At 48.3% G+C, this 13,381-nt stretch overlaps 6 protein-coding genes across 6 annotated transcripts; 4 read left to right on the top strand and 2 right to left on the bottom strand.

Annotated features, from left to right (window-relative positions):
• Positions 1-205: 205 nt before the first annotated feature.
• On the top strand, positions 206-2,192 carry EI90DRAFT_3243497 (tubulin-tyrosine ligase family-domain-containing protein; the record flags this gene model as incomplete). The annotated part of the gene is made up of 5 exons (XM_039066542.1): positions 206-827; positions 917-1,243; positions 1,318-1,407; positions 1,462-1,830; positions 1,884-2,192. The coding sequence occupies exons 1-5, from the start codon at positions 567-569 to the stop codon at positions 2,190-2,192; spliced, it is 1,356 nt and encodes a 451-aa protein (XP_038911644.1). The 5' UTR covers positions 206-566.
• Positions 2,193-2,462: 270 nt separating this feature from the next.
• On the bottom strand, positions 2,463-4,896 carry EI90DRAFT_2325060 (uncharacterized protein). Its single transcript, XM_039052880.1, has 17 exons — positions 4,738-4,896; positions 4,633-4,683; positions 4,552-4,566; positions 4,424-4,504; positions 4,347-4,371; positions 4,225-4,286; positions 4,152-4,171; positions 4,059-4,103; positions 3,989-4,002; positions 3,831-3,939; positions 3,748-3,753; positions 3,501-3,695; positions 3,380-3,447; positions 3,316-3,326; positions 3,200-3,258; positions 3,096-3,148; positions 2,463-3,033 (listed from the first exon to the last, which is right to left on the bottom strand). Exons 2-17 carry the CDS (start codon positions 4,650-4,652, stop codon positions 2,650-2,652), a joined length of 1,167 nt encoding a protein of 388 aa, XP_038911643.1. The 5' UTR covers positions 4,653-4,683; positions 4,738-4,896; the 3' UTR covers positions 2,463-2,649.
• EI90DRAFT_3075077 (uncharacterized protein) lies at positions 4,823-5,532 on the bottom strand. Its single transcript, XM_039061545.1, has 3 exons — positions 5,513-5,532; positions 5,285-5,445; positions 4,823-5,205 (listed from the first exon to the last, which is right to left on the bottom strand). Exon 3 carries the CDS (start codon positions 5,110-5,112, stop codon positions 4,891-4,893), a length of 222 nt encoding a protein of 73 aa, XP_038911642.1. The 5' UTR covers positions 5,113-5,205; positions 5,285-5,445; positions 5,513-5,532; the 3' UTR covers positions 4,823-4,890.
• EI90DRAFT_3292072 (Aldehyde/histidinol dehydrogenase) lies at positions 5,418-7,765 on the top strand (the record flags this gene model as incomplete). The annotated part of the gene is made up of 11 exons (XM_039067312.1): positions 5,418-5,468; positions 5,521-5,628; positions 5,701-5,979; positions 6,040-6,125; positions 6,178-6,263; positions 6,318-6,599; positions 6,648-6,876; positions 6,932-7,014; positions 7,073-7,173; positions 7,227-7,309; positions 7,367-7,765. 11 exons carry the CDS (start codon positions 5,418-5,420, stop codon positions 7,614-7,616), a joined length of 1,638 nt encoding a protein of 545 aa, XP_038911641.1. The 3' UTR covers positions 7,617-7,765.
• A 3,251-nt stretch (positions 7,766-11,016) lies between these two features.
• Positions 11,017-13,166, top strand: EI90DRAFT_3075072 (uncharacterized protein). Its single transcript, XM_039061544.1, has 7 exons — positions 11,017-11,649; positions 11,718-11,832; positions 11,917-12,007; positions 12,076-12,181; positions 12,266-12,394; positions 12,500-12,607; positions 12,669-13,166. Exons 1-7 carry the CDS (start codon positions 11,457-11,459, stop codon positions 12,683-12,685), a joined length of 759 nt encoding a protein of 252 aa, XP_038911640.1. The 5' UTR covers positions 11,017-11,456; the 3' UTR covers positions 12,686-13,166.
• On the top strand, positions 12,500-13,182 carry EI90DRAFT_3075071 (uncharacterized protein; the record flags this gene model as incomplete). The annotated part of the gene is made up of 1 exon (XM_039061543.1): positions 12,500-13,182. A coding segment is annotated over exon 1 (374 nt), but the record flags the coding sequence as incomplete, so codon positions are not given.
• Positions 13,183-13,381: the final 199 nt, after the last annotated feature.

Here is a 13,381-nt window from a genome sequence, read left to right as displayed (position 1 = left end):
AGGACTACGAGGACGGACGGAGACAATAGCAGGGTTTTTCTCCTTTCCTCACCACTCAGATGTAACAAAACCCCAGGAGTCCCATAATCCCGACCGGCACACCACGTCTACTTTAGTAGAGGCTGGGATCCTGCCTAACACCACGTCACCTACCATATATACTGAGCATCCCTCTGGTGAGCAAACGAGATCATCACGTCCACGACATTAAGGGCATCGGGAAGAGATCAAGATCGGTATAGAAGGCTTAAAACTCCTGCAGTTTTCATTCATGCCAGGAGCGATATCGAGTACATTACCTGAAGCGGCAGTCACCGAGTCTCATGCCCAGCATCTGGTGTCCATCTCTTCTCATATTGCTAGTGGAGTCGCTGAGGTCTAGTCCACTAGACACAATAGTTGGCCTTGGTCTTTCTCTGATCAGTGTACTTAGTCCCGTTGCACACTCCGTCATAATGTTACAGGCACGCACGTGGAGGACAAAATGACAAACACTACGTATTTCGTCGCCGCCAACTCATTGTCAACTAACTTCTGAGCTAAACTGATTTCGAAGGATCCTGAAAATGGGTGGTTTTCATGCCTGGTGTTCCTTCCCTGCAGCACCTTTTGCTCAGAAGCTGATATTAAACGCATTGAAAGAGAACTTCCCAATGGTCACGATCTCGTCATCCGACACCATTCCCTCTGATTATCGGACAACTTCCTCGGATTCGTGTCGATCTCCTTTCCTTCAATGGTGCACCTACGACTCCCTGGATCATGAGCTTACGTTACGAGACCCCGTATCTACATTGGCTTCTTCGTACACGATACGCAAATCTCTGGTCCGGGGCGTTTTCTTCACCAATCTTTGCATTTTTACGCCATCAAACATCCGGACGCCTTCATCGTTCGTCGTTCGTCTGTTCCCAAGACTTGGGCTATAGATATCTCTTTCGTGGATGAGCTTGATGAAATGTGGAGCGACGAACTATGGGAGCTCGGTGAAATCCTGGATCAAAATGACAGTAGTTTAGAAATGTCCGACAGGAAGTGGTTCATCCTAAAGCCTTCTATGAGCGAAAGGGGGGTTGGTATCCGCCTGTTTAGCAGCAAAGAAGCCCTCCAACGGATTTTCTGGGATTTTGATTCTGAATCCTCTGATGAAGAAACAGGCAGGACAATAGACGGAATAAGCAAACGAGTTCCTGACGGTGGGGACAAGATCATCGCATCGCAGCTCCGCCACTTTGTAATACAGGTGCCCATCGTCCTTTGTACACCTGTTATTGACTCTGTATCTGGGGTCTTATGAATGACTGGCATGTCTATCAGGAATACCTGGATAAACCTCTCTTAATGGATCCCACGGAAGCCAATGCTCTCAGGGATTCACCCCTTCCACGACATCATCGACCTACTAAGGTCAGTTCTCGATAGTTTCATTTACTTCACCCGCCTAATCTCTTCCCCTATAAGTTCCACCTTCGTGTCTACTGTGTTGCCTCAGGCGCATTGACTCTCTTTGTCGACGAGAACATCCTCGTTCTGTTTGCCGGAAGCCCATACGAACTGCCGTCCAGTCCGAATGGAGAACAAGATGTTGATCTAAAGGCGCATCTCACTAATACATCCTGGCAGAAGGTTACATCGGAAAATCCAGACCCTAACCGCAATGTGCGGACGCTCCAAGAAATGATTGGCTGTCGGATTTTATCTGGACCGCCCTCAAATAGCTTTGAGCACTCTTGCCTCTCGGAGGAGAATGTGCAAGATATCATTGATCAAGTTTGTGAAATTCTGGCAGACGTGTTCCGAGCAGCGCTTGAGACATCAGTCCATTTCCAGGTGAGCTGCATCACTCATCATTGCCCCGGCGACTCCTGAGATTGCGCTATCAGCCCCTTCCTAATGCCTTTGAGCTTTTCGGTGCCGATTTACTCGTTACACACAATCTCTCGGAGAACGGCAAGACAAGGTCCCCGTTCTCAGTGAGCATCTTAGAGCTCAATGCAGAACCGGCCATTGAGATGACGGGTGCTCGATTGAGCTGGATCTTGGAGCATCTGTTCTTTGGCATCTGCCAGACTTGCGTCGCGCCATTCATTGACCGGTCTTCGAGGAAGAAAATGACGTGGAGAATCGGAGAAACAATGCATGGGTTGAGGAAGTGTCTTGAAGTTGAAATTCGAGGAACCAAGGGCTGGTAGCTCAGAGGCAATCCTCGAAGCACCCACTTCCCCAAGCCTATCTCCCGAGGAGTAATAGTTCAAATTCATGGATTTTATGACCATCAAGGCTGCGGACTTTAAAGAATTTGGTGCTACCGGCCTGCTTCAATATCAGAGAGGCTGATTGCAAAGAACATATGTAGTACAACATTCAATTTACAAATGCCTCTTCATGCTGCAGAATCCTTTCTGTTGTAATCCATACAAGCCGTGCACAACGTCCTGGTGGTGGCGAGGGGTGCTATATGCAGAGCGATGAGCGTAAGCGAAGCTGGTATAATCCGTGAGGAGTCGAGGGTGCTTGCGAGACAAGAACAAAGGACATGGACCGAACAAAGTTCAGATGAGTTTGGAATTATAAGTGGCCGAGTACCAGTGGAATGGCGAAGTCGAACCCCGAATCAAGGGCGTGACAAGAAGGCAAGGAACGGTGTGGTCAGATCCTAGGGGATTTATAACCCTCAACACTGAGATTGGTGAGCGTAGGAGAGAGCAGGTCTGGATCGTCATCTCGAAGGTGAGGCTTAGATTCGATTTCCTGAAAAGAAAGGGCTCCAGGTTCACTATTCTCGGTCTTAGACTCATCCATGATGAAGTCGCCTTGGTCCTGGTCATATTCGCTTACGCTGGATTCCTGGGGACGTAACTGGAGTCCTTTCGGATGAGAAGCACGCGTATCAGGGATATTACTTAGGCGACGTGAATTGAGAGCGTGACGGAGTTGGCGCTGCACATGGCTGGAGGAAGAGTTAGCTGTCTGGTCAAGTTCGATGCTGTCATGATGCATAACGGAGGTCGTCATGATGGACACGCCATGTCCCTTAGGTGCCCCAGGGAATACTTATAAATCAATTTCATTTCAGACGCAGGGGAGGAACGTACAAGATTCTTCTCGCTTTGAGTAACACTTTCGGTCCAAGCGGCGCGCGAATTTACTGGAATAAGAGATCATTTTCCGTCCTCGGGCATTGGTTCACATGACTCACAGGAGGAGAGGCAAGAGTTGGAGTAGAGTTTGGAAAGACTCATGTTGAATATGAGATGCCTGAAAGTGAGGATCGGATTAGGATTGGCAGGGCAATTCGATAGGAGACTTGCACACAGAGTATTGTTCTATCCCAGACCTGAATCAACATGGTATGAATTAGGTAGAATTATGAACTTACAAAGCTTAGGTAGACAATGAGATCAACGATGGCCCAAATCGAGGTGAGGGCACCAGTTTGGATAGTGACTAGTATTCAGTAAATCAATGAGCGCAGCCAGAGACCAATCAGCAACCCGCACATCGAACCAGTCTGGTAATAGCATCTTCGGTTTTTTGAATCCCCGTACGGTGAGTGCGTAGATACTCGACCATAATAGCAGCAATGGCAATATCCGTGACAGCTGAAAGGGTAAGCCAAACAATAACGACGGAACGGAACGATTGGAATCTATAGAAGTCTTTCACGATAGAACAACCAATGGTTGTCCCGAGCCCTGTGGTGTGAAATCAAGCTACGGCGGAACTACAGAGCGAAAGTGCGCTTACCGCTCACTAATGAACACAGTCGACATAGACATGTGAAAAGATTCAGTCATCAACACGGCGCGATACGTTGTGTCATCGCTTACAGAATTGGATAGACGCAGAGACGAAGAGCAGCACGTAGAGCCAGGTGTGGCCTGTAAGTTTCCTAACGCGCCACGCGTAGAAACTTTGCACAGTAGTGGAGATTATGACCTAAAATCACAAGTGAAATTTAAATCGCTGTGATGCGAGGAGATCTCACCGTCATGACGGGGTCTAGTGCATAAAACTCAAGTTGAAATGGAAATAAGATCATATCCAGTATAACGTACCAGTGTTAAAGACCCATGTACTTCTCTGAATGTATTCAAAATCGCCTGGCAAGCAATGAGAACCAACAGCGAGTGACAGTGAAAGGTCCAAACCGAAGTGGGTGATCGTGTACCTGATAAGCGCCATGTTAACGCATGTTGTGGAAACGTGAGCACAGCAACTTACTGCCAGACAAAAGTGAAGTCAAAAACAAAATTCACGATGTCAGCAATCATTAGGAAAGCGACCTGCACATGAAGTGTTCTTCGTGTTTGAGCCTGATCATCGTAGATGCACACGTCACCCACTGTGTATTTCAGCCAGGCAGGATCCCTTCACGGGGGGTCGATCACCTGGAGTTTGCCGCCTGAAATTAAGGGAATACCTTTTGGCAGACACAGTAAAGTAGTTGAAGTATTGAATAAAGAGCGATCCCATAAGCAAACCGTTGAGGGTGAGGCCAAGGCTAGCACTATGCTTAGATGCTGGCCATACTCCGTCAAGATGACTTACAGCATGGGCCCAAGACTGTCAGTGGGCACGTCAGATCCACGGGGAAGCACAGAAAGCGGTGAATAGAGGATGGAAGCTCACAGAAGATCGACTGCGCCCATTTCAAGACTCAAAGAATCCCTGGTGATACGGCTGGGAGGACGCGTTTCAGGCATCGAGACCAGTCTCCAGCGCATAATTACATACAAATAACTATTATTTAAGGCGGCCGAGCTGGGGATCGCGTCCAGGTGAGTATCGCAAGGCAGAGAGCAAGCTGAAACCAGAAAGGCTCGGATGTAAGTCTAGTTGGTTCTGAAATGGCCCCCACTTGTGGCGTCAATGCTCAATTGGGGACGCCTACGGGATATCGCTGGAAGAGTCGGGAACAATATCACGGAAAGCACGAAACCGGTATTTACATAGGCTAATACGTGCAGCACAATCGCCTCGCAAGCTCGGCCAATTACTTATTGTGAAGGCATCTCTGGAGCGGGGATCTGCCAACTCAATGGGGAAATGGTGAACGGCGAGCACTTTGAACGGGATGGTGGCGAAGAGCCCTGCAGCTCGTAGGGACATGGGTTGGTGATTTACCCGTGGGACATGATTGATGAAGGTGGTGGCCGAGGCTGGGGGCTTGAGGGTCAATATTCCTCTGCTAGTCTTAGTTCACTGATTGAAATATCGCCGAATAATAATGAAAGAGTCGGTTCGATGCGCAGGTTTGAAGTTGGAGGGCGTGCCAACTCACCATGATTATACCGGGGGTACCGAAACTAGACCAGCTTGTTTCCTTCCAATTGAGGTTGAACGGTCTCTTGCGTGGGAAATCTCAGTGAGCATCGGAGTCCTCCGGCAACCCTGTTTTCCGATCTCCGACCATCATGGCGACCCTTGCTACCTTCAAAGTTCCTGTCGTCGAAAATGAGCCTCTTGTGCGTGATCATGAGTCTAGGAGTGCCTTAAGTCTCCTTATCACCATTTCAGAGAGTGTACGCCCCGGGAACGCCGGAACGACTGGTACTTGAGGCGGCGATCGCTCAAATGAAGCAGGAACTACCCTTTGAAGTCCCTTGTGTAATCAATGGGAAAGCGGTGAGTCCATCTCGTTGAACTTTCATGCATTCTATTGCCTGAACCAAGATCACTCGCAATGTCCCCCCTCAGGTCAGGACAAACTCGCAGGCAAAACAATTTATTCCAGCTGACCACGCTACCCACTTGTGCTCCTATCACGAAGCCGATTCTGCGCTAATTGACACTGCAATAAATGGCGCATTGGAAGGGAAGACAGCATGGGAGAACCTTCCCTGGAACGACAGGGCCGCAATATTCCTCAAAGCTGCCGATCTCATCAGTGGAAAGTATCGCTACCAGATTACGGCAGCGACAATGCTCGGCCAAGGGAAGAACGCTTGGCAGGCTGAGATTGACGCCGCTGCGGAGGTCAGCAAACATTCTGCGACTCTTAGGAGTAATCATTCCGATTTCGTGCGTTTTCGATAGCTCGCGGATTTTTTCCGTTTCGGAGTAAAATACGTCGAGGAGTTGTATGCCCAACAGCCAGTCAAGAATTCCCCCGGTGTATGGAAGTGAGTCGTTTACGACGGGGAGGGAGCAGCCTACCACTCATTGACAAGCCAGCCGTGTGGAGTATCGCGCGCTTGAGGGCTTCGTGCTAGCAGTATCACCATTCAATTTCACTGCCATTGGCGGCAACCTTCCCGGAAGTAAGTTTATCTACCTAACCTAGCAAGCTGCCCAATTTATGCTACCACCCGAAGCGCCCGCGCTTGTCGGAAACGTGGTCCTTTGGAAACCCTCGCCACTCTCCATCTACGCTAACTACATCACACACAAGATCCTCCTCGAAGCAGGTCTCCCAGGTAACGTTATTCAATTTGTTCCTGGACCTGCGCCGGAAATTGTGAAACAGGCGATTGATCATCCCGACTTCGCTTCACTGCACTTTACGGGGAGTACGGCGGTATTCAAATCGTTATGGAAGAGCATTGGGAATAACATTGAGAAGTACAAGAGTTATCCTAGGATCGTCGGGGAGACAGGTACGTTACCCAGTCAGGTTGTGTTTCTCGATACTTTTCCCTATTTAGGCGGGAAGAACTTTCATCTCGTCCACTCCAGTGCCGACGTCGATAACGCAGTTCAGCAGTCCGTGCGCTCGGCATTCGAATATCAAGGCCAGAAATGCTCAGCTTTGTCGCGTCTGTATGTTCCGGCTTCGTTGTGGAATGGGGGGTTCAAAGACAAGCTTTTGCAAACCACTGCATCCATTAAAGTCGGGCCGCCAGAGGCCTTCCAGAATTTTATGGGCCCCGTGATGTGCGATGTTTCTGTGACCTCCTTCGGTGCACTATCTAATCTGGGTATCTGACAGCGGGAGGTTTGCATATGATAAGATACTTCGGCTCATCTCGGCAGCCAGGGCGGCTGGTGGGGAAATTCTCATTGGTGGTTCTGGTGCGTTGGAGGAGCACAAACGTTGGATGCACTGAAGGGCTTAACTCAAACGGTTAAGGCGACGACTTCAAGGGATTCTTTATTCAGCCGACTATCATCCTTACTAAGGATCCGAGGAGCATAACAATGGTCGAAGAAGTCTTTGGGCCAGTTTTGACGGTGAGTCCCAGTCGAGCACCAACACGCTAGACAAGTTCATTTTCCAGTCATAGGTATATGTTTACGATGAGGAGGAATATGAGGAAGTCCTGAGCCTCATCGACACCACATCCACATACGCGCTCACTGGATCGATGTATGCATCTCAAGTTTTCCTTTCTGAATCTGAATTGACGCTAAATTCTCGAAACAGATTCGCCACAGACCGGGCTGCGCTTATACATGCATCCAGCCGCTTGCGCAACGCCGCTGGGAACATTTATTATAACGATAAATGTACTGGTGCCATCGTCGGTCAGCAACCATTTGGCGGAAGCCGTGGGAGCGGGACGAATGACAAGGCCGGGTCGATCAACATTTTCTATAGGTTCGTGAACGCACGGAGTATCAAGGAGACGTTTGTGGGGATTACTGGACATGAGTATCCCAGCAATCTGTTGTAAGAGAGGAAAATGTTGATTGGGGATTCCCGGGCTGAATATCGGGGGTCTTGTCTCGCCCTTGAAACCGTTTGAGTCCACAGCTAGTGTAACAATAAAAGTGTAAAATGTAGCCAAACCAACAGACGCGGTCCGGATGAGCTTTAAGCGTGGTGTTAACTCCCCAAGTATTGGTCAACCGACCATACCCATTTCCCTACACTGGATAGGTATCGAGCCAATTAGCGGATTATAGGCAAGGGCGAACTGGGGTACCGGTATTGATATGCATTCTCCTTCAACTTTTCACCACGCCGGCTGGGCTCCCAGACAATTTTTCAATCAGGTGTCCAATCGAGCACTCCGCAGAGGTCTTTACGTCCGCCCAAATTACTCACGGTCCTGGAAAGGGCACGAAACTTGCGAGACATGCTGTTACACGCGAGCAAGGGGATGGTGAACCGGAAGAATCATCTCTCTGAGAATGTCTCGACTGCCGTCTACGCCGAGAAGCAGGCAATTTGAAAATACGTGGATGGATGATCCTGACGATCGCTCAATAGAGGGTCAGTACTGAATGAAAGAGCAGTAGTGCCACCAGTGTTTCGCTGCTAGGCACTATCTTTATGTATCGTCTTTCGTAAAGTCTATCTCTTGAACATGACAGAAATATCAAGTTGATTGAATTCTTGGCATTTGCATTGACCCCTGGCATGTAGAAGCAGATACAAAGGAGCCGTAATTCTTGTCGCTTTATCGACACAAATCAGTGTACTTTTTAAGTGACAATGATGCGAGGGACAAGTGCACTGCATGAGCATAGGACGATATTGGTCGTCTTTCGATCCAGAAGCAGGAAGCGGAGTTGTCATGGGTGAAGTAAGTAGCCAATGAAACCCCCCACCCATGAATTATTATTCATATGGTGGAGAGGAGATGGAGATGGAGATGAGGATGAGGGCTATAAGCGACAGGCACAAGCTGCTAGGGCCAGCCTTTGTAACAAGCTGCATCCCCAGGAATATGTCATATCGTATCACCCCTCCGCAAGGTGTGAGAATATGCATTCGACCGAGTTCCTGGTTTCATAAGAAGATCTTCCTATGAACCCCCGCGAGGGGGCGTCCACCTTGTCGTTGTCCAGCGCGCGTGCCGGTTCGAAAGAAGACTGGCAGTTGAACAACGCTCAAAGGCGAAGAAAACTCAATCGATAATATAACTTCTACTTGGAAACCGACGGCTGACGTGATATACCTTGGAAGCAAGGTAATTGTTCTACGCGGATACCTTGTCCGCTGAAGGTGGCTTGCTGAATTGCAAGACCAAGTAACCCCAAAGAACGAGGATTAAATCGTGCATGGGTGTATGGGTCGCAAATTTACGTATCTCGGTATCGGTATGGACAGCTTTACTCCAGTTCTATCACGACTAGAATGAATCGTGTATTTCAAGAAACGCGTCCATTCGTATTGGTGTGCAGTTTATGGGTTCGCAATGCACAGGAAACAAGCACGATCGCTGCCTCCGCGTCCTATGCCTTCCCATGGACTACTACGCCCTGTTCATTCACGCTCGTTATCCTATGAAACGCTATGCTTCACCGAATTCAGGGGTTGTTTTCTTCCCTTTCGAGTTGGAAGCAGCTCGGCTCTGATATGATCACTCTGAGAGTTGAGTTAGGGCGTGCGCCTAGTCATGCTTGAGACACCAACAAGTGTGATTCGTGTTCTGATTCGCCGAACACAGTCATGGTGAATTTCCTCTGGATTTTTTCAGGTGCTTGCGATGAGTGCACCGCCCTGAAAATTCCTCACCTTTCCCATCTCGCAACCCTCACTCCAATTTTGATATTTACACACCTAACCTGGGAATATGGAATTGGATAGGTTGAGGAAACGGCAGTTGGGAGGATGTAACTGGTGAGGATCCTCGTAACCTAGGGTATTTGTAATATTAGAGGACCCCTTGCAGAGGCATGTGGTTTTTGCAGCGAAAAACTTGCTAGGCCGGCTACAGAAGCAGCGGGAATTTACCTGACCAGAATGCATCACAGAAATTGAAAACCAAATCGGAGAAAAGCGTATTTGCTGCGACACAGAGGTCCACTTGTGTGCCTGGATGGCAGCCAGTTCTGATTTTCAACAAGTTGCCACCATAGCCAAAGGGGTCCTGTGGCCCCTCATCCATGTTTGCAGTCTCGGGTGAGCATGGGTGCATGTATGGCGAGTCCATGATGGTGTTGCAAGTGAAATGACGACGAACGGAGGTTCAGGGACAGATGGCTCCAACGATTTATTAATTCCCCCATTTGCAGGCGGTTCGCGCGGCCAACCGTGTCGCAAAAGCGCTGAGTTCAAATAGTATGAGTTGTCAGGAACACAGGGTCGTTCAGCGCAAACGTTGAGTGAAGATTCCTGCCAATGCCAAGACATAGGGATGGCCGCCAACAAGCTGCGGAAGGTACAGGAGAGAATGGACTCGATCTATCACATTGCTGTGTAAATATAACGGCTGGGCCTTTATGTATCACAGTCTATGAACATCGTGGTGGACCCGATCACAGTCCGTGCCACTGCGGTCGGTTCCATATTTTATGTCAGATCGAAATAAATCGACAGGCGAACAATGAATGAGTTATATTGCTACTTTTGGATAAGAATATATTAAGTTTCTCGTATTCGTTACCGGTCACAAACAGGACCCTGATATGAAAATAGTGATTAGTCATTCCAGAAACCTATTTCACCATCGACAGGAAGTTGATGTCCAGAGTTCCTTGAACTTGTCAATACCGTGTTGGAGGAACGATGCAAGTAGGCCTTGCACCCATTCTGACGGATCTTGTAGTTGGCTACTCGATTTTACGTGTTAACTGTCTGTATAAGCGCCCACGTTAACATACGTACTTCTTGTGTGTTGAGACGGTTGCCACGGTAAACATGGTGCCGTGATGTTTCACACGGATACAGGGGTCGATCCAAAACTTGTTGAAATACGAGATGTTCGTGCCTTAAGGGGGAGGGGACAAACTTTTCCGCGATCTGTGCGACAAGTCAACACATTGTTACAGACCTCCAAGACGTTCAAGTTGGCGCAGGCTACAGAGTCTCAAGGATTGAATACTAACCTTCTTTGATGTAATGGCGTGGGACTAAAAATAAATCAGGAAGGTCCACTGGGACCGAAGTTTATTCCTTTTTTGGGAATTTGTTATCATTGACAGGGACGCATATGTAAATGTCTTATTCATTATAGAATTGAATTGCTGACCCTCCCCTTGACATTTGTATTAAAACCGGACGCAGCTGGACTTGTGACATGAAGCGGGTTGAGGTTCTAGTTCTGAACACACACACACACACACCAGTGCCTGCGTGGCCTGCCTTTGGTACGTTGAAATAACGTCAGGTAGTATGTTGCATGATGGCGTGTAAGCCTTATCAACTAATTCAATCACTCCACACAAATGCCTCGAGGAAGGAGGAACCGAATTGTTGGGATTTCTTTTTGAACCCGTTCTGTCGCCGTGATACTATTTGTAATGGAGTTGGGCCACATTGTATAAGGTCTGAAAGGGTACCTTAGAATTGGAAACTCGTGTGATTCGTTCTTTTTTTCAGCCTTCCTCTGAACAAGTTGTGAGTTGTGTGAAGATCAACCCTCTTTCACTGTTTTCCTGTTAAAGAACTCCTTCCCTCGTTTTTACATAAGACCCGAGAACCTGAACCCCCCCCCCTTTCTGGTCTTCTCTTTCACTCACCGTCATCCCCCTCTTCCCACAACGACTTGCTGCGTTGTTTCGTCGTAGGCCTTAGCATTCCAAATTAGAGTGCAGACCAACTAGGATACAACAAGACATACACCATGTTCAAGCACACCCTTCTCTGCTTCCTCCTCCTCATCACTTCCGTCTTCGCCCTCCCTTCTTTCGAAAAGCGTGAGCTACGCCGTGTTGCGCCCCAGCTTCGTGCGCGTAGTGACACGAATGCCAAGAGGCTCGCGAGGGGTTTGCCTCTATTACCTCCAACTTTACGGCGTGGGGCTTCGCGAACTGACTGTAAGTGTACTTTACCGTCCGTCAACATGGCATGAGATTCTGATTTTTTTCCCTCAACTTTTTTTTAGCTGCCAAGAGGGCTCAGAACAGCGACACTCGAGTTTGGAAGGGCAAGATCAAGGTTTCCAGCGTGGTGGATCAGAACACGATTGGTTTCCTTCAGTTGTCGGGTGACAAGAGCCGGTCAGCGTTTTCCGCTTGCTTCCTCGTTGCATATTCAAATATATTGACTTCATGCCTGACTCATCGTCCTCAATAAAAAAACAGATACATTGTGGGCAGTGCGTCGACGGCTGATCAATTCACGGCTACGTTCTTCAAGCAAGGTGTCACCTCCAGTGTTACCTTTACGGATACTGTAAGCGTCCTTCTTGCGGTGTTCTTTATGGCCATTGACACCTAGGGGGGTCATTCTTCTCACAACAGAATGCCCCTGGCTCTCATCCCTTTTTGGCGGGGCTTATCTCCCCTGGTGTTGAGATCCTCGCGTCGAATAGCAATGCAGCTATCGTGGGCGATGCACCAGTGCAAAGTACGTCGCGTCCTTTTACTCTTGTCCGTACTGCATCAGACCTGATCTAATTGCATGCTTATCTTCTTAAACACCAAACCACAGCTGTTCCCGGGAGCACTCCTCAGTCCGGTGGCAGCGTTTCTATCCCTGGATCGCAGTACGAGACAGCGATTTGGGATTACACACCCTCTCCTCCAACAGCGATACCCAAGTGGGTGAATCACGACGGAAGTAAGTGTCTGCTTCTCTCATTATATTATCGTTTTTGTTCCCCTAGCCTCCCTGTCCGGTTTGAGGGTCTTTAAACCTATACTGATTTAACACATCACCATACAGGCCAACCACCAATCTCCGCCGTGTGGGACCCTGTTGGACAGACGCTGTATCTTACTGCCAATCCATCTGCAGTAATCCTTAATCATCCTGGATCCCAAACCGTGGAATGTAAGCGGGCAGCTATTTGTCCATGTCTGTGCTTTTGTTACTCAACTTGTCTTTACTCCAGTTGCTCCAATCGGTTGATCAATGTCAATTAATTATAGCCGAATCATGGACTCTAATGGCCTGCTGCTGCATTAATGTAGCATGTTGGCCGGCGCATTTATTGCTGCGCCTGCCCTTCGTTTATCATATATATGGTTTTATTTATCTTCTGCTTACACTTCACTTGGACTGCCTTCCATGGCTTTTCGTTACGGCTACTTAAGGGTTCTGTAAGTCGAGATGATGCATGGGTTCCCATGCATTCATATTGCTTTCTTTCACTTCCCACAAGAAACTTCACTTTAATTGCATCCTGGGACTTGGAGCTTACTATCATTGCGAGTTTTTCCCTTTTCCCTTTTTCCCTCATCTCTTTACGTGTTATGTCCGGAGTTCGATCACGGCAACATCCTTGCGTTTTTTTAGCGCATCAGGAGCCTCGTTCCGGCGTTATTGCCTCACCTTATGCTGGGGCAATAACCATTTTTGGATCTGCATTCTTCTTATCATGGAGCAACATTGTTAGAACAAACACCCTATCAATGCGATTCGCATGCCGCTATCTTTGCCATTTGTGACACTTACGTTTACATGAGTTAGTCAACAAGATGTAAACCTAAGCACGACAAGGCAAGATGTTTCATCTGCTAACGCCAGTGTGGCCAGATTGCAAGTTGAGTGGGTCGTCCGCCAACACGATTCGCTGGAACACTCTAACTATCACTTCAGACGCGC

This window comes from Cantharellus anzutake (genome assembly GCF_015039405.1).
Source record: "Cantharellus anzutake strain C23 chromosome Unknown EI90scaffold_60, whole genome shotgun sequence".
In the NCBI taxonomy this organism is placed as follows: domain Eukaryota; kingdom Fungi; phylum Basidiomycota; class Agaricomycetes; order Cantharellales; family Hydnaceae; genus Cantharellus; species Cantharellus anzutake.
The sequence above is the reverse complement of the archived record's forward strand: the minus strand, read 5'-3'. Positions and strand labels throughout refer to the sequence as shown.